The sequence below is a fragment of the Nanorana parkeri genome, unplaced genomic scaffold (assembly GCF_000935625.1).
Source record: "Nanorana parkeri isolate BGI_ZX_2015 unplaced genomic scaffold, ASM93562v1 scaffold331, whole genome shotgun sequence".
NCBI classification, from domain to species: Eukaryota; Metazoa; Chordata; class Amphibia; order Anura; family Dicroglossidae; genus Nanorana; species Nanorana parkeri.
The window spans coordinates 187982-215144 of record NW_017306599.1 but is presented as its reverse complement, the minus strand read 5'-3'; the positions used below and the strand labels follow the sequence as shown (position 1 = coordinate 215144).

The 27163-nt window shown below is 43.0% G+C and overlaps 1 protein-coding gene across 1 annotated transcript in view; it reads left to right on the top strand.

Annotated features, from left to right (window-relative positions):
- Positions 1-4242: 4242 nt before the first annotated feature.
- Positions 4243-27163, top strand: part of PPTC7 (PTC7 protein phosphatase homolog) — a 31292-nt gene continuing 8371 nt past the window's right edge. Inside the window, exons 1-2 of the mRNA XM_018558317.1 lie at positions 4243-4751; positions 22825-23004. Coding sequence (XP_018413819.1) covers positions 4550-4751; positions 22825-23004 — 382 coding nt within the window. The 5' untranslated portion in view covers positions 4243-4549. The remainder of the gene's footprint in view (positions 4752-22824; positions 23005-27163) is intronic.

Here is a 27163-nt window from a genome sequence, read left to right as displayed (position 1 = left end):
TGCCCGCGCCCCTGCTGCACCCCCGGTTGTTACGCCACTGCTATGTTTATAAATGAGTACTTGACAACAGAATATCAAAATAAAAAAAAAACAACTGAAATAACAAATAATGTCCAAGGTAAAGGGTTTATTCTAAATACCTGTTGATGCATTATCATGGGCAAATGAGGATTCATCCCTTGTTCCCCTTTGCCCTATCCCCTTACCTGTCCTTCCTCCTCGTCAATTTCCGTGTCTACTTTCTACTCTTTCCTTTCCTGTTCTCTTTTTCTCATGCTACCAAGCCCATATCTCCGAGCATTGTTTATATGCTCCTAGATGGCTCCCCACCTGAAATAAGCAAAGCCCTACACACCAGCCCACTGAAAGTGCAAGAAATCAACTTACATTGCATAGTAGAAGCGAAGACAGTGGTGTTAGCTATCCAGTTTGCTGGTTAAAATGACCTAACAGTAGCCTGCAAATTCTATTAAAAAGCATCCATACGGAAATCCTGATTTTCTTTTTCAGTATGTTTGGCACCATGCCTCCATGTATACAGGATTTTTAAGCAAATCATTTTTTGTGAATTTGTTGCAAATATTCTCACCTTCCTGTTGTAGACTGACCATGATAAGCCATGCATTGCAATTAAAATCAGCACTGCAAGCTCCTTGAGTTGGTAATTAGGCTGCCCATCTAGTAAACCTGATAGGCAGACCAAATGGCCAACTTAAAGTGAACCTTTACCCCCTTTAAGTAAAATCACATCATTATGAAGCTCTGCATGCTGATATAAAATCATATTACATTCATTAGTTAAACAAACATATTTTTATTTTACTTACAATTCCTTTTTTTCTACTTTCTGGTCCTCTTTAGCACAAATTATGTAATTGTGTCCAAGTGATACATCCTGGGAAGGTTACATCAGCAGAGCATTGCTGGGAAATCCCATCTGTAATCTCTTGAGAGATGATGTGCAATGGTTACATGTCCTAGTCAGAGTTCCAGGAAGTAAAGGGAGATGGATTAATCTGTCCTAAGTAAAAATGACCACCATGAGAAGAATAGGGAGGAAAAGAAAAATAAGGTCTGGAAAGGATACAAGGCCTGCAATTCTCTATAAGTGTGTGTTTGTAGATTGCCATTATTGAACATTTCTAAAGGTGTTTTTGTTGTTATTTTGAAGGTATGGGTAAAGTTCCTCTTCAAGGAAAGAATGTGACACTGTCAGCCTGGGTGATAGTGCCACTCCTACTTATTTTAGAATACTGTAGACAGTAAGACATGGTACCAAACATACTAATAAAATAGATATTGAGCTTACACACACTTTCACCCCCTACCACCGCCATCAATTCTACATGTGAATAGGCCTGGTCCTCTGGCTCACCTTGGTCCTCCTGAGCCCAGGACAACTGTGGGGAAGCATTTCAGGATGACAGAGGGTTTGAGGTGATTGAGAACTTCTGTGTGCAACTTCCTCCTCCTGAATGTGACTAACTACCGCTAGCTTGAGGCAGGTATGTTTATTCTGCATGAAATTAGCATAGGTTTAGGGACTGCTTTCCACATACTGTATATGGCAAATTCCAGACTACCGAAAGATCAACCAAAAGATCATAGACCATATGATAAGTGGCGTCGTTCATATGTACTTTCTTACTGTTTTTGGTGGGATTTATGACATTTCTGTGACATCAGAGAGAGTGTTCTGCACTAGGTGTTTACCACTGTATATATATTTGCCTATCACCTGTTTTTTTGTGTCATTGTGTCACTTTCAGGAAGGGACCCTGCGTGGCCCCGAAACGTTGGCATTATGACCTATGTGATGTATTCACAATAAACAAGTATATGTTTCCATCCTAAATGACTGTGTGCTGGTGACTTACAGTATCTTCTTTTATCCTAGGATGGTGCGATGCGATGCTGATGTGACGTTAGAAAGAAAATGCATTTTCATGTAATCCTACTAGGGATGCACCGATACCATTTTTACAGACCGAGTAGTGCGTGTATTTTTCCTCAAGTATTTGCCGATACCAATTATCCATACTTTTTTTTTTTAGTGTCATGTGACAGTTTTTCTAAAACAATACAGACTAATGATTTCAGGACAGTGGTGAAGTGCCAGAACCCGGTGACAGCTGCAAACGCTGCAATCTTGGTAGTTCTGCCACTGACTCCAAGCTGTAGAGGGACTACAAATCTCAGCAATATATTATACAACAATGCAGAATACCACCAGCTATAGAGGACTACAAATCCCAGCAATACATTATACAGCAATGCAGAGTAATTCCATCAGTTATAGAGGACTACAAATCCCAGCAATACATTATACAGCAATGCTGAATGGCAACCGGCTATAAAGGACTACAAATCCCAGCAATGCATTATACATCAATGCAGAATAATATGAAGCTACATACTCTGTGCTGCTCCGGGGTGCCAGCCTGATGTCTCCAGCGGAGGATCCCAGCTGGCTGTGTGGGGTTTGGGGAGGCTGTGCAGGGTTCATGGTGGGCTATGCAGGGTCTGTGCAGGTTCTATGGTGGGCTGTGCGTACTCTCAGGTGGGCTATGCAGGGTCCATGGTGGGCTGTACTGACTCTCAGTTGGCTGTGCAGGTTCTTTGGTGGGCTGTGTGGACTCTCAGGCGGGCTGTGCAGGTTCTATGGTGGACTGTGCAGACTCTTAGGTGGGCTGTGCAGGTTTTATGGTGGGCTGTGCAGACTCTCAGGTTGCTGTGCAGGGGTCTATGGTGGGCTGTGCACACTCTCAGGTGGCTCTGCCGGGTCTATAGTGGACTGTGCAAGGTTAATGGTGGGCTGTGCGGCTCAATGCTCTGTGTGGTTAATGGTGGGCTGTGCGGCCTCTATACTGGGCTGTGCAGGCTGTATGCTGCGCTGTGCGGCTCTATGCTAGGCCGCAAAATGATACCACATTGGTGTGACTTTTATGTAAGGTAGTGGAGTGGTAGAGCTAAGACACATTTATTTCCCTTTTGATGCTACACGGGGAAAATGTTTTGCATAACTTGTTAGCATAAGATTAAAGCAGAACTCCGGGTAAACGTTTTAACACTTGCAGTGGAGTCATCTGGGATGGAATCATTTGATACATTTTTAGCATATACAGGTGAAACTCGAATAATTAGAATATCGTGCAAAGTTCATTTATTTCACTAATGCAACTTATGCGGTGAAACTAATATATGAGATAGACTCATTACATGCAATGTAAGATAGTTCAAGCCGTGATTTGTCATAATTGTGATGATTATGGCTTACAGCTCATGAAAACCCCAAGAACCCCAAATCCACAACCTCAAAAAAGTAGATTATTACATGCAATCAATAAAACAAGGATTGTATATAGAACAATATCGGACCTCTGAAAAGTACAAGCATACATATGTACTCAGTACTTGGTTTGGGCCCCTTTTGCAGCAATGACTGCAATTACTTTTGCACGATATTCTAATTATTCGAGTTTCACCTGTATACTGTACATATAGATCTGTAAATATTGTATTTTTTCTATTTCACTTTTTTCTTCACGAAGAGGGTGTCTTTAACCGGTCATTGGAGACCCCCTAGGCAGCAGCAGCAGCAGAACATTTCTAATAGTGTTCTATTAATGACTGCAATCAGCCAGCAATAGATGACTTTAGGAGTGACCTGTTGCTGCAATGGAGGAATGCGCACAGTTGTAACAGCCTTTGTTCTAGGAAGAAGTGCTGTGATGTCACTTGTGGCATCACTACACTTCCAATTTAAACATAACACAGAAGTGTTGTGTTTACATTTGCTTCTCACATAAAGCGATCTGTAGAATGATCTGAAGCCTGGGAGCTGATTGTTTCAGCTCCTGGACTTACCACTGGATCCTGTTTGCCGTTGGGGCCCCCAGGAGCCACTGAGACCGGATGCTGTTTTAAAGCAGCGCTGGAGCTCAAGTGGTTCATTTAAAATTATTTTTAGATATGCTATGTGAAGGGGAACACATAAGAAGCTTCTAGTGGGAGGTTTATCAAATGTGACTGCAAAAGTGGAAATCCACTCATAAGTTCTGAAGAAAGTTTCTGTCCTTAGAACCTTCTAAGCAGCTCCAGGCTGTAGCTGAGCAGGCTCTGGAGGCAGCTCCATCAGGAGAATAGCCCTCTGTGTGGAGAGACGGCCAGGAATTCTCTACTAGCCGGTGACGTCCGAGAGCCCGCACACACACAGAGCCCACTGCAGGGAATCCTGGTGACGTCCCAGTGACGTCAGGCGGTCACATGTCTTGCTGCAGTTGCCTCCCTCCTCCGGCCTCCGGAGCATCAGTGCGGTCCAAGATGGCGGCAGAGGTCGACCGGACTCGTGATAGCCGGCACTGAGTGAGGGGCGAGAGGTCGGGCGTGTTGTCACACTCCGAGGGCGGCGGGACGAGGACAGAGCCGGGCGCCTAGGCGCCACACCGGCCGGGCAGAGGGAGAGAGGCCGGGGTGCCCTTGAGGAAAACGGAGGAGAGAAAGAGACGAGGACAAGGAGCAGAGGAGGAAGAGGTGGTCGTCTGGGGCCATGTTCTCGGTACTATCCTACGGCAGGTTGGTGGCCAGAGCGGTGCTCGGAGGACTGTCACAGACCGACTCCCGGGACTACAGCCTGGTGACCGCCAGCTGCGGCTTCGGAAAGGATGCCAGGAAGGGGATCCTCAAGAAGGGCATGTGCTACGGGGACGACGCCTGCTTCATCGCCCGCCACCGGACGGCGGATGTCCTAGGTGAGTGCATGGCACCTTCTGCTAAAGGGGGGACTACAAGTGCCAGCAGTCAGAGTATGGCATGAGTTGTCCTAGAGTTGTGCAGCCAGTGCTGGCCTGTCACGTGACCTTCCCATTGTAGTGTCCCCCCCCCCCTGCCATTGACAGTAGTGTACATGACATCTCTGTCCCTCCCTCACTCCTGACCTTTTATGAAGAGCATTCCCTGAATCACTGCAACACTCACATTTGCATGTCCTTCTATTATTCCCCTTCATAGCTCAGTGATGTGCTGCCCATTAATGTTCAAAAACAGCCAAGAGCTTCTATGGGGCGTCATTTGTGTGCTTTGGCCCCCATAGACTTCAATGAGACATCTGAAAAGGTGTGGAATGTGATTTGTACACCATTCTGCCCCTAACACTTGTCTCTGATTCCTAGTAATTAGAACACAGAATTCTCAAGCCTGAAAGCACTCCATATAGCGTTCCTCGCCCAAATTGCAATGATGGGGCTTGCTGTGATAATCACGGATGGCACCGTGCACATCAACAGTAGAAAGCAGGAATCACCAGCACTCAATGAATAATATTCAACGTCCATTTATTCGGACATGTCGTCACAAATGAAAAACCAACGTTTTGGGGCCACACAGGGTCCCTTCATCAGGGTGATAATGTGTCAAGGACCGACTGGTGATTCCTGCTTTCTACTGTTTATTCTTCACAGGTCATTTCTCCTACATGTGGAATCTCCTAAACGCAGGAGACCAGTGTGGATGTAGTCTATGGCCCTAGTTGCACTTATGTTTGAGGTTAGATTGCGGGTTCCGGCTGCAGGATTCACAGGTGTGTAACTAGCTGCGGCCGGGAAGCCTGTACAAAGCAATGGCCGGCTGACCGTGGTGACATTCACCGAATACCTGCAGCTAGGGCCATATGCTCTGGATATTCTGTGTCCAGGGCCAGTCTTCTGTCTCTAACCACTGGATGTGTGGATAGCAGCAATTGTGTGAAATCACACTCCAAACCCAAATCCCACTTGAAATATTTCGGTGGGTGCAGAAAAGGCCTGCAGATGGTGCCGCAAGGAAGAATGTATAAGAGAATGAGCCACCAGTACACCAGTGGTCCATGTTAACCTGTCTTTATTGGACTGCAGATGAACATGGTATTGCATATAAACGCATTTATATGTGATACCATGTTGTTCTGCAGTCCAATAAAGAGGGGATGATAACATGGACCTCTTGTGTGCTGGTCTCTTTTATATATTGATCTTTGTGGCACAGATGGTGCAGGCCTCTTCTGCACCCACCAAGATAATTCAAGTGGGATTAGGGTTTGGAGTGTGGATAGCAGCAGACAACTGTGGTTCCTGTCAGCCTGTCTTTGCTTTGTACCGGCTGAGTGGCCACAGCTGCCTGAAACTCCCTGTGATTCCTGCCACAAGAATCTACAGCCAGGCATGAAAAGTGACTTCTTCTGTTCCTAATGGTCCCTGTGTGTGTTGTAAAGTAGCCACCCCTCCGAGTTCACTCCTGTGATGGACTACAATCTCACGTTTAGTTTAATAATTTGTATTGAGATTGTAGTCCATCACAGGATCAAGCTTGGAGCGGTGGCTACTTTACAACACACACACGGACCATGGGGAACAAAAGTAGTCACCCTCCAGAAGGAAGGACGCTATCGGCATGAATTCAGAGATGGTTTTTTTAGTATAATGGTAGTAGCTTGGCCCCCTGGTAGTATGCATATGTCATACCTGAGCAGGGATCCTGTAAAGCACTGCAGTAGCTGGAGATAGCTACTACAGTGCCGGTGTTCTGTCGAAAACTCGAGCTCTCCAACAACCTGACTTCCGGTTTATTTAGAAGAGGTTTGAACGAGAAGGCTCTACTGCACGTGGGCCACCCGCGGCATTTCCCTATACACATACTACACAGCAATAAAGTATTAAAATGAACTAGGGTCACACTAATCCAGCACGTTATTCATCTGAGTTGACCCACTCAATATGGCCGCCGATTTGACTCCCTTCTCGGCCAAACCTCTTACTTACCGGAAGTCAGGTCGTTGGAGATCTCGACGAGTTGGAACTTTCCATAGATCACTGGCTGTGATCTTCCGAGTCCTGGTATTGTGCTGTGCTGAACGACTTCCCTCTGCTCTGAAAACACAGGGGTTTACTCTCTTGACACAAGGACCATTTAGAGAATGCCTAGTTCTTTTATCCTCTGCTCGGAGCAGGAGTGGTGACCATTGTCGACAAAAGAGAAAGTAAGAAAAAAGAGAATGAAGAAATGCAAAATTTCAGAGTTGTCACCAGAACAAGAGGAAGAGGGGAATCTTCTATTGGCGACACCTGTTCCGGGCTTCAGCTTATTAAGTGATGCATTTGCCTCACTTTGGGATATTCCCTCTAACTTCCTGTTGTGTGTTTTGGACAGGCAGTGAGATTGCCAATGGCACACACAGCAAAAAGTAACCAGGCAGTGGCTTTAACCCTTTCCTACTCTATCCAAAACTGTTGAGTGTGTGGAACTGTATCCACTCACACCAAGGAAGCCCCATCCAGTGCCAGCGGGGCAAATTTACTTTGGTTGGATGTTGATTTAGACGTTTCTCCCACATGAGTCACCTTGGGGTCGTTTTATTCAGCAGTAAAATCTGGATGCAGAGCACTTCTCTGCCTTGGCCTGGTGACTTTGAAAGACAGTTTGACCTTAGAGGCCACAAGGACAGAGCTTGCACTGGGTGTCCTACCTCTTTTGGCAGGAAACCCTACCCCAGCCTTGTTTTTGTAGGATTTATTTATCTGGCAGTGTATATAAAATAAACAAATCTGTGTGCTGAACATGCGCCTTGTGTATTTCCATTATCTTATTAGAAGGGAAATGTTTAAATACATGTCTTTACCTCTCTGATAACATGTAACACGGATATGGCAGACCTCAAAGGGTTAGCAGCGTTTGTTTTTGCATGTATTTATTATTTAGATATATATGTTCATAAGGAATCTCTTCCCTGCAAGGTCAGATATATAGACTGTAGGAATCGACTTGTCACATACCAGCTGTATCCCAGTGATAAGTAAAGCTGCAGGCAGAATTTTGGCTTGCTTTATTTACTTTTTTTGTTTTTGTTTTACATGGTTATTTTGGCATCCAGACACCTGAAGCATTAGAAAAAATGTGTAGTGTAGCAATTGCTGTCTGTAGCCATGTTAAACACAGGTTACTGAGGCATGGACATTTTTATTATATTTTAGATGCATGACACTTTTTCTGAATGGTGTTACTGAGGTCCAACTCTTATCTATAAGTGTATGTCATGACAAAGCTTTTTTTGTTTTGTTGTTTTGTTTGGATAGAGTAAGGAAGGGTTAACCCCTGTCAGGTTTATACTGATATCCTGAGGCCTGTTAGAGAGACTTTCCCTCATTTCTTGTCCTGGTGACATTTTACCAGACAGGAAATGAGGGGAGCAAGAACCCCTGTCAGGTTTTTACTGATATCCTGAGGCCTGTTAGAGAGACTTTCCCTCATTTCTTGTCCTGGTGACATTTTACCAGACAGGAAGTGAGGGGAGCTAGAACCCCAGTCAGGTTTTTTTATTTTTGTGTGTGTGTTCAGACTGATGCAGTCCTTGAAAGCTTTAATAAATCCGATCCATATGAAGTTTTATGGCCAAGGATGGTGTGTGCTCTCGACCGGACCCTGATCTTCTTTCTTTAACTAGCATCAATAATTTATGATTCCTGGGGAAGTGGAATTTCAACATTGTTTAACTTGCCCACTAGTGTATGTATGTGTATGTGTATATGTGTATATATATATATATATATATATATATACATATACATATACATACACGTGTGTGTATATATCTATCTATCTAGATAGATATAGATCTATGGGCATTGCAGTGGGGCTACCCATGCACTGCAAGGGTTAATTGCTCAATTTTTGTCCAAGGAGGTAATATAACACCTCTACTTACCGTGAGTCATCACCTTCTATACAGTGATTGGATTCAAGGATGCTGAGGGGGAGGCAGGCTTGAGGGAGTGGGAGTGATTTCCACTCACCCTCATAGTTAGAGCCGACGTGTGACATTGCAACTGTCACATGTCGATTCTATTGATCGGGAAGTGAGGAACACATACCGTCGCTCGCTCACTTCCCGATCATCTCCCTGCAGAGAGCCGTGACTGTCAGTCACTGTTCCCTGCAGGGATTCCCCCTCTCCGATCCTCCAGCGCTGAGTGGGGGAGGGGGCGGGTACAGCTGGCTCTGCCTCTAGATAGGCAGAGCCCGATGTCACTTACGCAGCTAGGTGGATCTCGACAGTAATGTCGGGATCCGTCCCTGCTGCGACACTCTCAGTATATCGCAAGCTGTAGCTCGCTATATACTGAGCTTTGGGTCACGGGAGGATGCTAGTATATGTCCTCCCGTGACCCTAAAGAGAACTATGGGGAAAAACACTTACCCCATAGTTCTCTTTAAAGACTTGATTTGCCCGGCGTTCTTCCTAAGCAAGTAGTGAAGCAAACCCGCGTACAACCGCCTACACCCATTTACCACTATGGGTTGCTGTATGTGACAACTGTGTATCATTGGCAGGAAAATACAGCCACAGTTTACGTTATACGGTTTTATTAGACCCAAGACTTCTAAAGAATACTGTGAGGTTTTAAGCTCGCCATACGCATTACAATCTGACTGCGAAATCAATTTTGGATTACAAAAAACCCCAAACCTATGTTATGAGGACCAGCCTAAACTATTCCATTTTTACCCAGCTAGGTCTTTGTATTAGAAAGTTGGTGGCAGATTTGAAGGAGATCGTACAGCCAGATTGTAACATGTGGTGATCATGTTCGGGGAGAAGCACAGCAGCTACTGTTACCAACCTCTCCTTCTGAAAATGCTAGTTGACTGGCTGTCATACTTTTTTGCTTCAAATGATTTAGTCACTAACAAGTATGTTGGTAAGCCAGGGCTGGACAAATCCCAAGAGGCATGTAGGCAATGCTCCTTAAAACTTAAAAATAAATAGATGCAGCTGTAGATTTTTCTCTAGTTAGTTGTTGCTCCTAAAACAAAAAAAAAACAAATCCTGCTAGCTCCTGGATTGGACTGACTGGATCCTGAATTCATTGTGTACTAATTTGTCCACCTCTGGATAAGTGCTTCTGATATCACTGCTTTTCCTGAACTCAGGCAACTAGCATTTTTAAAAGGAAGCCTTCCAGCACATGTGTACGGATTTTAATTAAAGGGTTGAAAACTGTCACTATGTATTGCTGGGATTTGTATTTCTCTATAGTCGGTGCCATTCTGCATTCATTGCTGTATAAATTTACACTTTCCTTTTCACTATATTGCACACCACACTATTTTTTTTCTTTTTTACTTTTTTTTTCTTCCACCGCTCCAAGCTTGCTCCTGTGATGGAGTGCAATCTCAATACAAACTAGTAGTCCATCACTGGAGCCATTTTTTAAAATGTATTTTATTGTTTATCCGATTAACCGATTAATTGAACTTAATAATCGGCTAACTAATCGATTTTGAAAATAATCGTTAGCTGCAGCTCTAGTGTCAGTCATGTTATATTTTGTAAAGATATGGTTGCATTTGCATGTCCACTTATGTAGCCGTCTGTGACCTTATGACCTGATAGTGATGACAGCCGAGCAATCTTTAAGCCCCGTTCACACCAGGGCAGTTCGGCCGCGCAGATTTGCTGACATGAACGATCCCATACATTGATATCGGGACCGTTCATGTGGCTCCGCATGATCTGAACCGCCCACCACCCGAATTGCTCCATGACCCTTCTTTTTCCCAAGCTGATCAGTGCAGTTTCCATTCTGCTTTCAATGGAACTGCGCTATTAAGCTATAAACCACCCAAAACCGGCCTTTTAAAATCTGCGCTGATCCACAACCGCCCTGGTGTGAACAGGGCCTGAATCTGCTGTAAGCTGCACACAGATGATCAGAGCAATTAGGTTTTTCTAAGGCTGGGTTCACACCTAGGCGTATTGAATATGCGCGTTTTTACAGCGATTCGCGGTAAAAACCGTGCGACAAACGCGCGTTTCCGAGGGATACTTGGCTGTATGCCAATGGAAACGCACGACCAAAACGCCCCAAAGAAGCTCCTGTACTTCTTTGCGCGTTGGGCGTTTTGTAGCGCGTTCAGACGGGCTGTAATATGCCCAGGTGTGAACCATACCCATAGGAAATAATGGGATTTCTGTGTTTGAGCGTTTTGCAGAGCGTTCGAACGCGCTACAAAACGCCCAGGTGTCCCAGGCCTTATGCTTTACCTTTTGTGTTCATCAGATAAAGGTTGTCAAGTACGTTGGTATTGTCCTTTAAAATGGAACTATATTGGTGATTCACATACCCATTGTGTGGGCAAGTACAGTGGCTTAATTACCCCTTCTGCCTGGCAGCACTGGGGATTGCCTGTTTGAATCCCGGTCACTATATGCAAGGAGTTTGCATGTTCTCCCTGTGCTTACGTAGGTTTTCTCCGGGTACTCCAGTTTCCTCTCACACTCCGAAGACATGCTGGAAGGTTAATTGTCCCTGTTATGTATGTATGCATGTGAGATAGGGACCTTTTAGATTGTAAGCTCCTTGAGGGCAGGGACTGATGTGAATGTGCAACTACGTAAAGCTCTGCATAAAAGTGTTGGCACTATAAAAATATCAGTAATAAAATAATAGTTTCTGTGCATACTGGAGTTAGGAAGTGGTTAAGGGTTGAGTTCTAGTTTTACTTGGGGTCAAGGGTCTAAGATTGATTTTGAGAGTTGGTTAATAGTTAATGTAAACCAGTTGAAGCTATTCTTTAAGTATTTGCTGAGGGAGTTTAATGTTCGGTTAAAGTGTGCTACATTTCAAACATGCCAGGGCCCATTCACTCTACATCAGTGGTTCTCAACCTGTGGGTCGCTGTGCTAGGTAGCAGTCCTCATCAGCTCTCTCCTAGCGCAGCAGTGTCAGTTATCCCGCCACGCCACCAGATGTCGCTGCAGCAGCCGCGTCATCCCTAAATGTTACCTTTTGGGGGTCACCACAACTTGGCAAATGTTACCAAGGGGTCCCGGCCCTAGAGAGGTTGAGAACCACTGCTCTACATGATACATTAACACAATCAAGGTTATTCAGTAAAGGGTGAGGAGTTTGGAGAAGGCGGGAGAAGTGAACAATCCAGGACAACATAGCTGAACCGGAGACTTTTTCAAATCGGTCTCATTGGATACACAAGATATCTGCTATTACCTTTTTAAAACTGAGCAGCGAAATTTTTTTGGGACTCTGTAGTTTTAGTTTGACTTTGTTAGTGAGGCCTGACTATCGCTCACCTCATTACTAAGCTCTAGCGTCTGCCTCTCCTGTCTGTTGGAGCCCTTACTGGAAAATAAAGCAGACTCATTGGATTAGTTTTATTGCTGACTATTACTATACACTGAGTGGCCAGATTATTATGACCACCCAATCAGTACTTCGTTGGGCCACGAGATGACTTTGTTGGGCCGCCTCGTGACTCCACTGATACTCAGCAATCAGCAAATAAATTGAATCTTCTGGCAGCACTTTGCATGTTCAGGAGCTCATCTAGATTTTTAAACCATGGGGTTCATACTTCTATTGCATTTCAGTCTTGTAGGATCTGAGATTTGGGTGTGGAAGGATATTGCATTAAAGGGCAGGAGAAAAAAAAAGGTTACCAAACTAGATTAAACCTGTATCCCTGCCATGCGCTCCCTTCCGAAGACCTGAAGATTCTCTGGCGGTCGCAAAGGATCATGGGGCGGGCGCATGTGCAGTACAGATCTTAGGCCGGGAGACGAGGAGAGATGCAAGGTAAGTCAATGCAGGCAGCCCAGCAGCGTGAACTTGCATAGACACAATGGGACACAGAAGACGCAGCAGTTAGCGTTGGATCAGAGACCGGCACCAGCGCTGGAGGGACAGATGAAAACTACAGGAAAGAAGATGATCGGATCAAGAGGCATCATTTAAGGTAAGTGCATACACTAGCATTTGGGGGGGATTTTGACTTTAATGTCACTTTAAACCATCAAAGGTTTACTCTTCCATTTCCATATATCCACTCTATCCATCTAAGACACTGCCACACACTTTTATGTTGATATAGTTGTGGGCCAGCATGCTGGTGCTTGTAGTTTCACAGGCAATAACGTGTAGTGTGGATGGGGGAACTGAGTGTTGTTTTTTTCTCATTGAGCCCCATGTGGCTGACCAAGAAAAAATGATCAGTGTATGGTCCGTTTAAGAATAACATGCTGCTTGCAGTGGTGGTTATCTATTTGGAAGCTGGCCTGACCCTGTACTTCTGTATTGTTTTGCTGGGTGAACAAGTAGTTGTTTGGGCTATAAATGGAGTCACCAAATGCATTTTGATTCTGAAAGTTATATACTGCATGTTCTTGTATGATATGGGTCATTATGAACTAAAGTGCCTTTTCTTTTTAAATCGCATAGTTTTCTCTAGAATGGAGGACAATGGATATTGAATGAGTCACTGAAGTAAAGTATTTTGTGCTTGAGCTTGTGAATTTTTCCACAGGGAGGACCAAAAATGTCAATGACTCATGCCCGAGACTAATTCTGTTATTTGATTCAGGCCATAGAAGGGATAAACCCTGTTTATACTTTAATTGGGAATATCAAAAATCTTCGTGTGTGTTGTATAGGGCTGCAACTAATGATTATTTTCATAGTCTATTTGCCGATTATTTTTTCAATTAATCGGATAAAAACAAAAAAATATAAATACCATCCTTTATTTAAAATAAAATACACAAATGCAGTGTTACACACAAAGTTTTTACTTTAGAATAAAACTGCATGCACAATTTTTTGCAGTCGCACTGCACTGGAACTTACCGTGCATTCCAGTGTGGGCGATCACACAATGACTTTTTTCCCACATTTTTTATATTTAAAAAAAAAAAATTGTATTGTACGCACATGGCGCTGGAATAGCTTCAGCCAGGGAATGACAGCTGCCAATGGCAAGAATCTGCAGACGCCAGCTGAATGTAAATGGAGAAGGTAGTGGGCTGGTGCTATAGCCAGCCTGTATTGGCCATTTCAGATTGCAATAGCAGGCTGGCTATTGCACCCGCCCACTGTTTGCTGTGCCCTCCTCCCAGCGTGGAGGAGAGAGCTAGAGGATCCAACCAACTAACCGATTATGAGAATAGTTGACAACTATTCTCATCGATTAGTTGGTTGCAGTCCTAATATATGTACATGAATCTTGTTTCAGAGCATAGATCATATAGTTTGTGGGGCAGCCATATTTGTTCATTATATAGGCAGTTTCTGCTTTGTAGTGCTGCACAATGTTTGTGCTTGGTAATCTGTAATCTTGCAGTGCGTCTACAGAGTGGGTCTGCCTAAATGGAAACGAGTACCTGCAGTCTGACATGAAGCCATCATAACAATGCTGGTAGACGGAGACCCTATGATGTTTAATTTGTGTTAAATCCACACTCCAGGCAGAATAATTTTCACACCGCACTAAGTTATTAAAAAGCCGGGTGTTGTGTGTAGAGGGTGGCTGCAAAGTATACAAATCTTACCTTGCAGCACGCCATCCCTATTTTGTCAGGAGTGTAGTTTTAAGTCACACAATGGAGCTTAGGGGCAGACTTTTAAGCCATAGCAAGAATCTCGTGAAAAACATCATTATAGCAATACAATATGTACGACTTAAAACCAAATAGCTGTTGTCACCCAGTACACAAGCATAGTAGATTTTTAAAGGAGACACTTGGAAATTCCCAGCCTTGGCTGTGTTGCATTGTGATTGTATATTTCACTCTTGTAGATAGTGTAGCTGTGAAGGTGAAGTGCTCTGCTGGCTTCTTACCAGAGAAAGCTGGTACAAAGCTGTATAGAGCTGGTAACACTGAAGGACACACAAAGGGCTTCTGCTTTCCCTGTGATATGTTTAGAAAAAAAATGCCGAGTATAGCCCTGGTGACATCCATATGCAAATCAAGATGCCACTACTTGTACTACTGAGCCCAGAGCTGTATCCTGCAACCAATGACACGAGATATTTGATGTTTTAGCAAAGGTTAACCAGGCTACATTTGTAAACCTCTCAAAAGTAATAGCAATTGTTACATTCCAAGCAGACACTTCAAGGTTCTGTACATGAAAGACACATCTCATTTCCTCTTCAAGATTTTTATTGAAAAGGTGAAGTTGAACTTGCTTTTACACATCCTGAGAAATATTAGACAAGGTTATAAAGGTGTGTTTGGTGGATTTACTATTAAAATACCAGTAGGTAAGCAGGGCATTGGTAGGCTTGGTTCATTCTGTTGGTAGAGTGAACAGTTAAGTGCTGGTGGTTACTTAGTTTGTTCATCTTCTCACCGCATTTGATTTGAAGCGGCAATGAGAAAAATATGGAGTGTGGCATTGCTGTTCTCAGTACAGCTATTTGACTGGCTGTGTCTGGCTCTAATACTTCACAGTTTTGAAACTGAGTAAGCTTAGAGGCCGAAGTCCTTCTCTATGTTCATACCAGGTCCAAGCATTAAAGCCAAGTGTTTTGTTTTTTTTTTGGTGTGGATTTTTTTTCTTCAATAGAAAGCATGCAGCTTGTGAAGGGCGGCAGCCTATATATTGCTGCTATATTTTATAGCCCCTGTTTCCTGTCTCCATTCCCAAGAAGCATATTTGATTTGCTTCCTCTTGCTAGCCTCTGCGTTGTACTGCCATGAGGATGGTGTCAATTTAGATGAAGTAAATTGTTTGAGTATTGCTGGCCTGACTTATTCTGCATTTTCTGATTTGAGCATCAGTTTCTGTACTAGGGCTATGGATGATGAATAGCTGTGTGTTTATACAGAATTTATATAGCACCAACCGTCTGCACAAAATATAGGGAGACAATGCAGTTGCTATACAATGCAAGACTAGGGGGGTTATGACTTAAAATGGCATAAAAAGACATACAATTGTGGTTTAAAGTTTGCAGCAAGGAGATGGAATTGTAATACGCCTGATAGAATACTTTTGAGGGGATCAATCACTTCTATTACCATTGCCATTGACAGGGCTGGACCAATCCCAGGACCCAGGTCGCCAATGCTCCTTTAAAAATGGCATCTGGTGAGTTTTTGCAGTTGTTTTCAATGGAGCTGGCTCCTGGATTGGACACACTGGCTCCTAAATTCCATATTTTGTCCACTCTTGCGCTCTTTTACGTTATGATAAACTGTATTGAGGCTATTTATTGCTCGGCTTCGTTTTCACAAGCAACCAAATCATGATAATTCATCAAACTCGTGGGTGGTAGATTGCTCAGTTTCTGGCGATAGCTTGCAGGTATTTGTGTGATTTTGCAGTGCATAGAAAGTGCTTGAAATTACCTGAAAATTGCTATCTGTATGACCAATGTACATCTTCCTGAGAAGCATTGCACTGAGGTGACACAATAGTGAAAGGAAGTACATGTGAGGATCACATGGTAGTCATCCTGGAAATACACCTGATAAAATGTCAGAAGTAGGGATGTCCAGATTCAGATACCAGTGCCGATACTTGGCATTTTCACGAGAACTACCAGGGTTGCAGCTGGGACCTGGCTCTGGTGCTCCACCATTGTCCTGAAATCATTAGTCTGTATTGTTTTAGAAAAACTGTCGCATGACAATAAAAAAAAATGTATCTTTACTTGTAAGTACTTGGACAAGTATCAGTACTTGGAAAAAATTATATCAGTGCATCCCTTTTTATATGTTTATTAAAAAAAAAATAATGCATTAAAATAAGGATGTACAAATCCCAGGAGCTCCGTATGCTCCTTACAAATGGCAGCTGCTTCCTAACTTCTGAATTTTTCTATAGCCTAGTCTTGGAGCTGGAAAAGTATCTGTACTTGTACCGAGTACGGTACTTGGTATCTGAACATCCCTAGGCAGAAGAAATGCTCATGTTCTTTTGGCCTTTTGTTTTTATGTTGCCTGAAAAAAGTGTATGAAAAAGTACTTTAATTTTTCACGGGTCAACCCTACTCAACCATTTACTAGCTTTGTAGGGTTCCTTTTAATATTTACTCACATGTTTGTTTGTAACTCCTACACATGGCAATTTTCAGTCCACCACTTTCCATCCATCAGGAATCCCAAATAAGAATGCATGTAATCCCCTAAAGTAAAACAGAATGAGCTCCAGAATTCAGTCAATGCTGAAGTTGAAGCCAGGGTCATAAATTGACAGATTGAAACTACAAACGGTTCATCGTTGCCGTCACTATTGAGAATCATTCTGTTCAGCCATTTTGTGCAAAGCCTGTTAGTAAAGCTGATATACTTCTTATCCCGCTACCTTCATGATGAACTAATGTTTAACCTATCTCCTGGCCAATCTCATTTGTTTTACTTTCATCTTCTCAAAGTCATCGAAAGGTTATTTCACATTCAAGTTGAACATTGTTACAAACCAAGTGAAACTAGTTTGAACTGTATACCTTCTGACACCTACATTACCCTGCATACAGTGAATAGTAAGTGAATACAGTGAATAGTAACAATGGCACAATGTGTTTGTATGGAAACCCCTTTATATGGTTGTTTTAAAACGACTGATTTGAATCCTGATTATGCTTTGTGGCATGCATGTGCAGAAAACATCTTGTACTCTTGTTATATTGTGATTTGTTCCTTATTCTGCCTGCTAGCCTTGGGTTAGGGTGTTTGCTGTGCCTAGTTCTGTTCTCGCTCTGTAACCTTCAATAAAGGTTGTTACAAGAATCTGCTTCTGAAGAGAGGAGATGCTGAAATATTACAATTTGCAGTTTGCAATGGTGGGTCTTTCAGCTCTATTCTATGGACACTACATCCAAACCTGGCAGAAATCAGCAGTTGTAGGCTTGTCTTTGGGGGTGATTGCTGCTGTCTGTAGCTTTGTAAAGTATACTGCCCTGCAGGGTGTCTGAGCATGTTTCTCACACTGGTCACACTGGAAGCTGTATAATTGGAACAGTATTAGGGCCGGTGCACACCTGGGCAATCTGTGACCATACAGCAATCGTGCACGATGCCGCACGTGTACAGCCTGCAGGGCTGTATTAGCTGCTGGGGGCACGATATCGAGAGAGAGGAACGGTTACCTTACTACGCTGACTGTCAACGTTTTGTTATCTACTCCCAATTTTTTGCGAGGAGTGGTACCCCCGCCATCTCCCGATTGGGTCTGCCTCTACTGGGGTCTTGGGCCTCTTTTCATTTTCTCTCTCCTCTTTCTCCCCTCCTTGCCATTTGCTTTTATTCCTTCACGGTCTGAGCCAGGGTGAACGACTGGGATGCACACAGACTCCAAGGACAACTTCCCTCTTCATCTCCTGAAGAAGCGCTATCTAGTGCGAAACGTTGAGAAAATCAAGCTCCTCCATCATCTTCCATTATATAAATCATGTTATGTAATTATGAACTTTTCAATCATGCTTTTTCAATCATGTTCAATTGCACAAGAATTCTGATTGTCATCTACATATGAATGAATTTAATCAATGTGGAGTGAGTTTATAGGGGAATCATGTTGTCAATTTTATCAATTCTATTTGCTTTTTAATCAATTAAAATATACTTTTTCAAGAAATTCTTGGTGTGCAAGTTGTCAGTCGGCTGCCTAAAAAACCCCAACTTTTCTGACTTTTCGATACACGATGCCGCATTGTCATGGAGTTACCCATCACAGACGATCGCGCTCTGGGTGCCATTATTTTCTAATGGCACCCCAGTTGCGCTGGGCGCATCGTGCGGTTTCCTGACGCATTTCTGGCCATGCATCCTAATACAGCCGCGCGTCATGTATTACAAAAAAAGTACATGTACTTTTTTTTTTTTTCTGCGATTGCTGTGCTGATGTACCCCATTGAAATCGCTATCTGCAATAGGCACGAGTGTGTGATCCCGGGATGCGCATCCTGTATGGCTCGGGTCTGTACCAGGCCTCAAGTTGACTTTTTTTTTTTTTTCCCTTCAAAGCCAGTCACCACATGTGATTGTTAAATCATAAAGTTATAATAGTGGTGGTCTACTTACTGGATGCAGAGGGCCTCAAGTGCAACTATCCCTAAACGACCCTTTAGCCTGACATCACTAAGTCCCTGTTCGTACTCTGGCATGAACGCACGCCAAAAGTGTCATGTGCACACATTGGCCCATATTCACAGAACGTGTTAAAAACATGCGATGTACTTGCTTTGCCATAACTTGTTAAGCTTGCAGCTGAAAATACTGCATAAGCTTTTTTGCCACGTTTGTCACATGTGCAGCAGCATATAGAAATGAAAGGGCTGATGCGCGGCAGCAAAAACGCACACGAAGATTCATTCACGCAGTGCTGAGGTGTGAACTGGGCCTTAAGGGCTGCAAATATCATTCAGTAAATGTACTGTTACAGAAAGCTGCAGGCATGCAACAAGTGATGTCAGATACTATGGACATGTTATAAGAGATGGTCAGAGCCTGTATACCTGCTATTGAAGACTGGGGACAGGTTTTAGGACAGGCGTAGTGAAACTTTGGCCCTCCAGCTGTGGTGAAAACTGCAAATCCTGTCATGTTTCGGGGAGTCATTCCTGTGGCTGTCAGCCTTGCAATGCCTCATGGGACTTCTACAGCAGCTGGAGGTCCACAGTTTAATTACCCATGCTTTAGAAGAATGTCACATTACATGAGAATGCTAGAGATCACTTATTACAGCCCCTTTATAAATTCATGTTTCTACATTAGGGTAACGTGATTACTGAATTGCTTCCTAGCTGGATGTTCAATGTAGTCTAGAGAAGAGACGACAGGGTACATTTTCTGATTGGCACCGATTTATTTTGAGTTTGCAGCTTTTGTTTTGAACATCAAAATATTTAGTAAATCTAGTTTGTGCTCTTGCTTTCATGGTTACATTTGCTGTCTATTAATAATAAATAATACAAAGCATTCCACACATTATATAATTCCGTCATTGTATTTCCCATGCAATGCAAGAAATGTATCCCTGTAAACACATGGCCAGTTTTCATTGGGGCTGACCCCTCATGATGTGTGTGCAGAGAGGTTACATATCAGATATTTGTGCCTGCGGGATATAATCATGTAGATGATAAATTAATACTTTCACGCTTTGTTTGTTACGCCGGCATTGCCTCTATAAGAGCATCTACAGGATTACTCTTCTTCTCGCTGCCTTCTAAAATAATCTACTGCAAACAGGCAATATGTATTTGATTCTAGTCAGATTGATCAAAGTGATATTAAAGCCTCCTTTTTAAAAAAAAATATTTCCTACAGGGAGACCTACTTTTTGATTTGAGGCTGTTGCCGTTTGTAATTCCTCGTTTTCTAGTGGGTCCCTGCAGCAATCTCTGCCCCCCCGTACGGGTGCCACCATCGTTCTAATGGAGGCCCCCGTGCACGCTCGTGGCTGTTTGCGTCCATAGACACACAGCCCTGTGGCAGACCATGCCCCTCCTCTACGCCCAACAATTTGATGGCAAAAGGAGCCTATGGCTCCTTTGTCCATCAGTATCCTCCCCCCTGCAACCAGGAAGTTTGGGGAACGGAGGATCGCTTTGGGACCGGCGGCAGAAACGAGCGTAGCGGACAGGTAAGTGTGGGGGGATGACGGGGGGAGAAAAAAGGTGCTGGGCCGTTTTTACTATAATGCCTAGAATGCATTAAGGTACAAAATGCCCAGACCTTAATACTACTTTAATGATGGCTTCTGGTAGCTATGGTTTACCGCACATTTCATATTGCTCTTTGCTTTGTTGGTTGCCGATATCAATTTCGCTAGACAGGACTCCAATTTTTAGGCGTTTGCCTGTTTTCCCTGTGCTTGTGTGGGTTACCTTCGGGTACTCCGGTTTCCTCCCACACTCCAATAGATGTGCTGGAAGATTCATTGGCTCCTGTCTAAATCTGCACTATGTGCATGTAAGATAGGGACCTTAGATTGTAAGCTCCTTGAGGACAGGGACTGATGTGAATGTGCAGTATTTGAAGCGATGCGTACATTGACGCTATAAATACTTGTAATAAAAAAATCAATAGCTGCAGCTCAAGTGAACTTTCCAATGCAGCATTTAACAGCGGCGTTTTCCTTTCTGACCAGGTTTCTTGGTTTCAGTATATAGGGTGTCACATGAAACATGGTCGCATCACAAAAGCCTCACCCAGCTTACCTGAATTGTGGGGTTCTTCTCCCTGCAGGCTAGTTTAGCTTTTTGAATTTGACAGTCCTGCGGCTCTGTCCACACAGCCCCGTCATCAATTCACAGATCTTTTGACAGAGGGACTTGGCGTTCTCAATTTGTAGTCCATTGACACTTCCTCCGATCCTTGTTACTTATTGTCCCTGCTAAGGTACAGACCTAGACGGGAGGAAGTCTGCAGGAGCCAGGGCATTGCACCCATGATCCTCTAATCGCGGTTGCAATCCTTTAATGGCTGCAATGCAAAAATATATTAATGCACATTTTTCTGTTGTGTGCATTTAATATATATATAATTTTTTTTTTTTTTTTCAAAGTTGGGATTTCCCTTTAAATAACAGTCTCTGTGGTCTGGTATGACTTTTTTAATCTCGTTCAATATGAGAATAACTTATTGATTGCTGTTCACCTTCATGTTTTAGTATTGGTGGAATGTAGTGACACGACCTCCTCGGTAGTACTAGTGATGCTGATCCCTCATGGCTCCCTGATATGAGTCATTGTATTCTATTATATCATATGCAGGGAAATTATTGCACAGCATTGCTCATATTGTGTGATACCACCTACTGGTCTATGGCACTTTCAAGATTGGTGACAATGTGTCCATCTACTCATTTGAGTGGAGAGGTGAGAGCTGTAACCAGTTAGCTGAGTGGCATGAGTAACTTGTTATACATGAGCAGTAATAGACACACCTTTTAGAAGTGAATGCCAAACAACTTAATCAAAGATCTTTACCAACCTAATAGAAGCTTCCTGTGTTAGATTGTCAGCACCATGGAGCCTGATTGGTTTACATTGCTGCCCCTTCCACTCCCAGTCTGCATCCTGCAGGACCTTTCAGTAGGCTGATGATATAAAGACACAATATGACACTATTTAAAGATATTTATAATGAATGTATAACTGCATTAAATGTGAGTCTTTATTATCTGCACACAGTTTTGCTTTACGAACTATAACCTGTGGTCAGGCGAGCAAGTGGATGAAGGGTTGACCTCTATTTTTGGGCTGAATCTGATTAATCTGTGCAGGCGGTGTGAGTCCGGCAGCAGGCAGTTTGCAGATTACCGGGTTCATAGCTAGGTCAAGGCAAAATCTCTGTTTTAGGGCTTGTTAACACCAAATGCAGACCAGATCTGCATGAGTTTCTGCACACGCAGTGCAGTGCATTGTGCCGCGTTTTTAGCCACGTTTTTGATGCTTTCCGGGCCGTTTTTGATAAACAAAAAAAAAAACATTTTTTTTTAAAAGTTTAGAATGTGCTTTTACCAGAGCGTTCCAGAGCAGGTAAAATAGGGTAAATGCTTAAAGAGCAAGAACTTCAGCTAGATTAGACAGGCAGACACCCCCTTTTGTAGAATAGTTGTTGCAAATCTTTTATCCAAGTGACAGACGGCACATCCAATGTCCAAAATAATTATGTGCAACTTAATTGTACAGGATATAAACATTTCTTTGTTAGTGTTGTGTTATTTGTAGTTGGTTGAGATTATAAACCTGGTGTTCTAGTCATGTTCTTTATAGTAGCAGCATTTAATGTGAAGGGTTATTATTGGTGCTTATTGGATAGGTGCCTTTTCATGTATTGTTGAAGATAAACTTGCTGGACGGACAGCAGGGTATCCAAACCTGTATAAAAATGCAGTGAGGGAAATATTTTGCTCAGCCAGAACACACAATTTTGAAGTTTCTAGGCTTTTTCTGTGTTTTAGTTTTTTTCCGTTTGTCATATAAAATGTATATATAAGCAGTGCTCATGTCTTAGGAGTAACAGTTTGTCCCTTTTCCTTCCAGGTGTGGCGGATGGAGTGGGTGGATGGAGAGACTATGGGGTTGACCCCTCTCAATTTTCAGAGACTCTAATGCGCACATGTGAACGTTTGGTTAAAGAAGGACGGTTTGTGCCAACCAACCCAGTTGGAATTCTCACTTCCAGTTACCGTGAACTGCTTCAGAACAAAGTACCTTTATTAGGTAAGTATGGATCACTAGGTACATGTGTAACACCTTTTCTGATTATTGTATGCCTTCATCTTGAGGTCAGGTTACAGGGCAGCTTTACTAAAGTTTGGATCATCCGCCAGTTTCCAATACCTTTTTGGATTTCTGAGATTTCCCAACAATACCGTAGTGTGCCTCTGCCCCTTTCTACCAGAATGTGAATTGTGGTGCCAAACGCTCTTAGTGCATTGCGGTTAGTTATTAGCGGGCCCTTAGGGTTAAGCTTATGCATTAAGGGTCCGTTCCAGACCAGACCAAAAAATACTGCATATCTCATTTTGTCTGGTCTGGAATGTACTGGAATGCATCCAAAAGCCCATTTTAAGTTATAAAAAAAAACAAAACCCCGTCTCCAGAACGCAGCAATAACGCGATGCACGGCATTCCAGATCGGGCCTGGGAAATGGTGTGAACCCAGCCGTAAGGTTACTGTCAAGGCTTTTGGAGGCTTCTGAATTCCCCAAGTAGAACACTAATTACTGAAGTACCATGAAATGTTGTGTGCTTTAACTTGCTTCCCTATGTGGAGTGTCAGAAGATTGCCATGTACCATGAAATGTTCTTTACTTTGGCTGTTCACGGACTGGACAGAGGGAGTCGTGGGTTTTTTTGTACTTCCATATTTATAATTAGCCCGGATAAAGATACCTTTTTAAATGTGTTCCTTCAATACTCAGAATCCAAAAGTAAAACCCTTCTTTATTTTTAATATTGCTAGACTTGCTGAGTAGTGGCTAGCCTTTTAAAAGGTGCATACTGTAATGTATCTGCTGGAAACTTGCAGGTCTTGTGATGGAGAATATGATGTTCTCTAGCTAAATGTAAATGTCAGATGGGAGAGCAGCGTGTTCTTCTGCAAGCCATTTTACTGCTTTCTAAGTATAGGCATTTTATATTAATAACTTAGTACACAGGATGGGAATGGGTTCAAAAAGAGACCACTGAAACTGATCCAAGTACTAAAATCTAGCAGCGAGCTCCTTACATCATTGGAAGTAATTAATATGATGCTGGTAGCAAAGTGAAATATTTCTATTACAGGAGATATTTTTAGGATTTTTTGGTTATACATTACATTGCACTATATAATGGACATTATTCAGGGTTTGTGCACATTGGTCTTTGTAAGCTTATGTGGTCGAAAGGATCCTGGTGTGAACTACTAAACACAAGTTTAAGGCCTCATTCACACTGCCGCGCATATGTGCGTATTGTACCATATGCAAATCAATGGCTCCATACACATAGCCGCGTATGGAGCCGTTTATTTGCGTAGCGTATATATGCGCAAAAACAGAATGGAACAGAGATGCGTCCGGGCAGCGCATTTCTGCATATTTTACACGCCTACGCATGTTTGCGCGTGTATATGTGCGTACATTTCATTAAAATTTCCATTAGGAATTATGTATTCTGGGAATGCAAATAGTGCTCGTATATACGCAATATACAATTTTGCTTGCGTTGTGTGTGAATGAGGCCTTAGGCTGACATGCATTAAAGATGCTTCAAAAGATTATGTATATGTAATGTGTATTTAAGCTGCCGATTCACACCAGCGGGTACATGCTAAGGTGGCTGTGTATGCATTCTATGACGTATATCAAGGTTTTATTTTTTTTATTAATGTTGACAGTCCATTTAAAGTGACACTTAACTCCAGAGTTAAAGGGTCTCTAAACCCTCCGGTTGTTTTGCCTATATCTACTGCTAGCAAGCAGTAGATATAGGCAAAAAGTTTTTGTTTTTTTAAACGCAGTTTGAACTTACCCCTGTGGTGCGGCGCGCAGCGTGTGTGGAGTCGTGAACGGGACCAACTGATCGGAAGCCGATTAATCGATTATTGAAAAAGTTGACAACTTTTTCAATAATCGATTATAATCGATTATGTCGATTAGTTGTTGCAGCCCTACCTGTCTTCGCTGCGCGCTCCCATCCGAGAATCCGAAAATGCTCAGGTGGCCGCAAAGTATCTTGGGGCGGGCGCATACGCAGTTTGGATTTTCGGCCAAGAGACGCAAGGTAAGTCTATGGACACGTGCACCCGCGTGCAGACACCGTGGGACAGGAAGTGCCAGCGCTGGATTGGACACCCGCAGCGCTGGAGAGAAGGCTGAAAACGACAGGAAAGAAGATCGGATTAAGAGACATCATTTAAGGTAAGTGCTGACATTAACATTGGCGGAAGGGGGAAAGAATATCCTTTAATGTCACTTTAAATCTCCAAAATACATTCAAGTATTAACAAAAATATATCTTATTTGTGTAACACTCAGCTGTAGATCCTCAAATCATCTCTGAGTTGGATCCGACACTGTCCTTACTTCTGGAGGGGGGGCTACTTTTGTTCCCCATGGACCCACCCTGTGTGTGTTGTAAAGTAGTCATCGCTCCAAGCTCACTCTTGTGATGGACTACATTCTCATGTTTAGTTTACTGATTTGTATGCAGATTGTAAATCCATTACAGGAGTGATCTTGGAGTGGTGTGAAGGAAGGACAGTGTCGGCACCAATTCAGCCATGATTTGGGAGCTTCAGCCAAGTGATTACACCAATAAGATACATTTATGTTCATAGTTAAAGGAGAACTATGAGGTGAGTACTTTTCACTCACCTCCTAGTTCTAGCCGACCTGTGACAATGAGACTGTCACAGGTCGGCTCAGTAGATCGGGAGGTGAGCGAACACATACCGGCGTTCACTCACCTCCCGATCCTGTCACGGCTCTCTGCCGCGACGGGAGGGGCTGGATTCCCCCCTCTCCGCTCCGATCCTCCAGCGCTGACTGGTGGAACAGACGGGGGAGGGGGCGGGTAAAGCTGGCTCTGCCTCTAGATAGGCAGAGCCAGCTGTCGCTCACGCAGCTTGTCGGATCCAGACATAATTGTCGGGATCTGCTTCAGCTGTGGCGTCCCAGTATACCGCGAGCTGTAGATCGCGGTATCCTTAGCTTAGGGTGACGGGAGGATGCTAGTTTGTGTCATACAATGCACCATAGCATGCATACACAGCCACCATAGAATGTATTTTTAGTTTTACTGGCAGCTCTCTTCGAGGTGTTTTTGTGTGTTGCAACACGAAAAATGCAACATGTCGTCCTTCCTTTTTTTTTTTCCTTCTCTCATAAAGCAACAAGTGGAACTAGTAGGACATAATTCAAATTGCCTTGTCAATGCATTAGGACTGCGTTGGACAATGCAAGTGCCTGGTGTGAATGAGCCCATGACACCTTTTTAAAAAAAATTTATATATATTTAATACATGTCCCATTGACAGGAATTAAATTGATTTGAATTAAACAGAATAAAGCAGACATGAAAAATGGGACAAGCTGTATTCATAAGAAACACAATCTGAAAGCAAAGATCATTTCTTTGACCTGCCCTGTCAGATTCTATTTCTAATAACATTGTGTCAGGAGCTTTAAAATTACACTTGTAGGGTTTCTATATTTAATAATAAAGGTCTGGATTCTGTTTGGAGGCCTTCTAACTACTATGAAATATGTGCTGACTTTTCTTCTGCAGAAGAAGTTTGTGTTGGACTGAAGTGTGACGCAGCATGGTAGATCTTTCATGTTACACAGAACAGTTTCTGTGATGAACTTTTCACAGCATGGTTTTAGCAAGCACATTTCAGCTTGACCTTGTTCATGGCTCACACTAGGCACGTTTCTCTCGTTTGAGCAGCCAAAACCTGTAATGATGCAGTTTATTGCAGGTGAGGCGTTTATTCCCATAACATAATCTTATTAGCATGCAGAACACTTCAGTGTTCTCTCCCTGATATTCACTGTTGACTGCATGAAATGTGCAACGAAGGGTATGTAGACATGTGATACAACCCCCAATATGTACTTCAAAGTGCAGTAACCAATACTCGGCAAAAAGCCTGAAGCTCAGCACACGTTTTACAGTCTGATTGTACAACCTCCTTTAGATCTACCAACAACTATATCATGCTGCTAACTATGGCCTGCCTGATTTAATGCAAATTGATTGGCTAGTTTAGTTGGTCACCATATTCCAATTTTGGTAAATCTAAAGTTGATTGTGCAAATATTACATGGTCGGTATGTTCTATCTATGGCAAGCTTAATAGCTGGTCCTGCTACAAAGAGAAAAACTATAT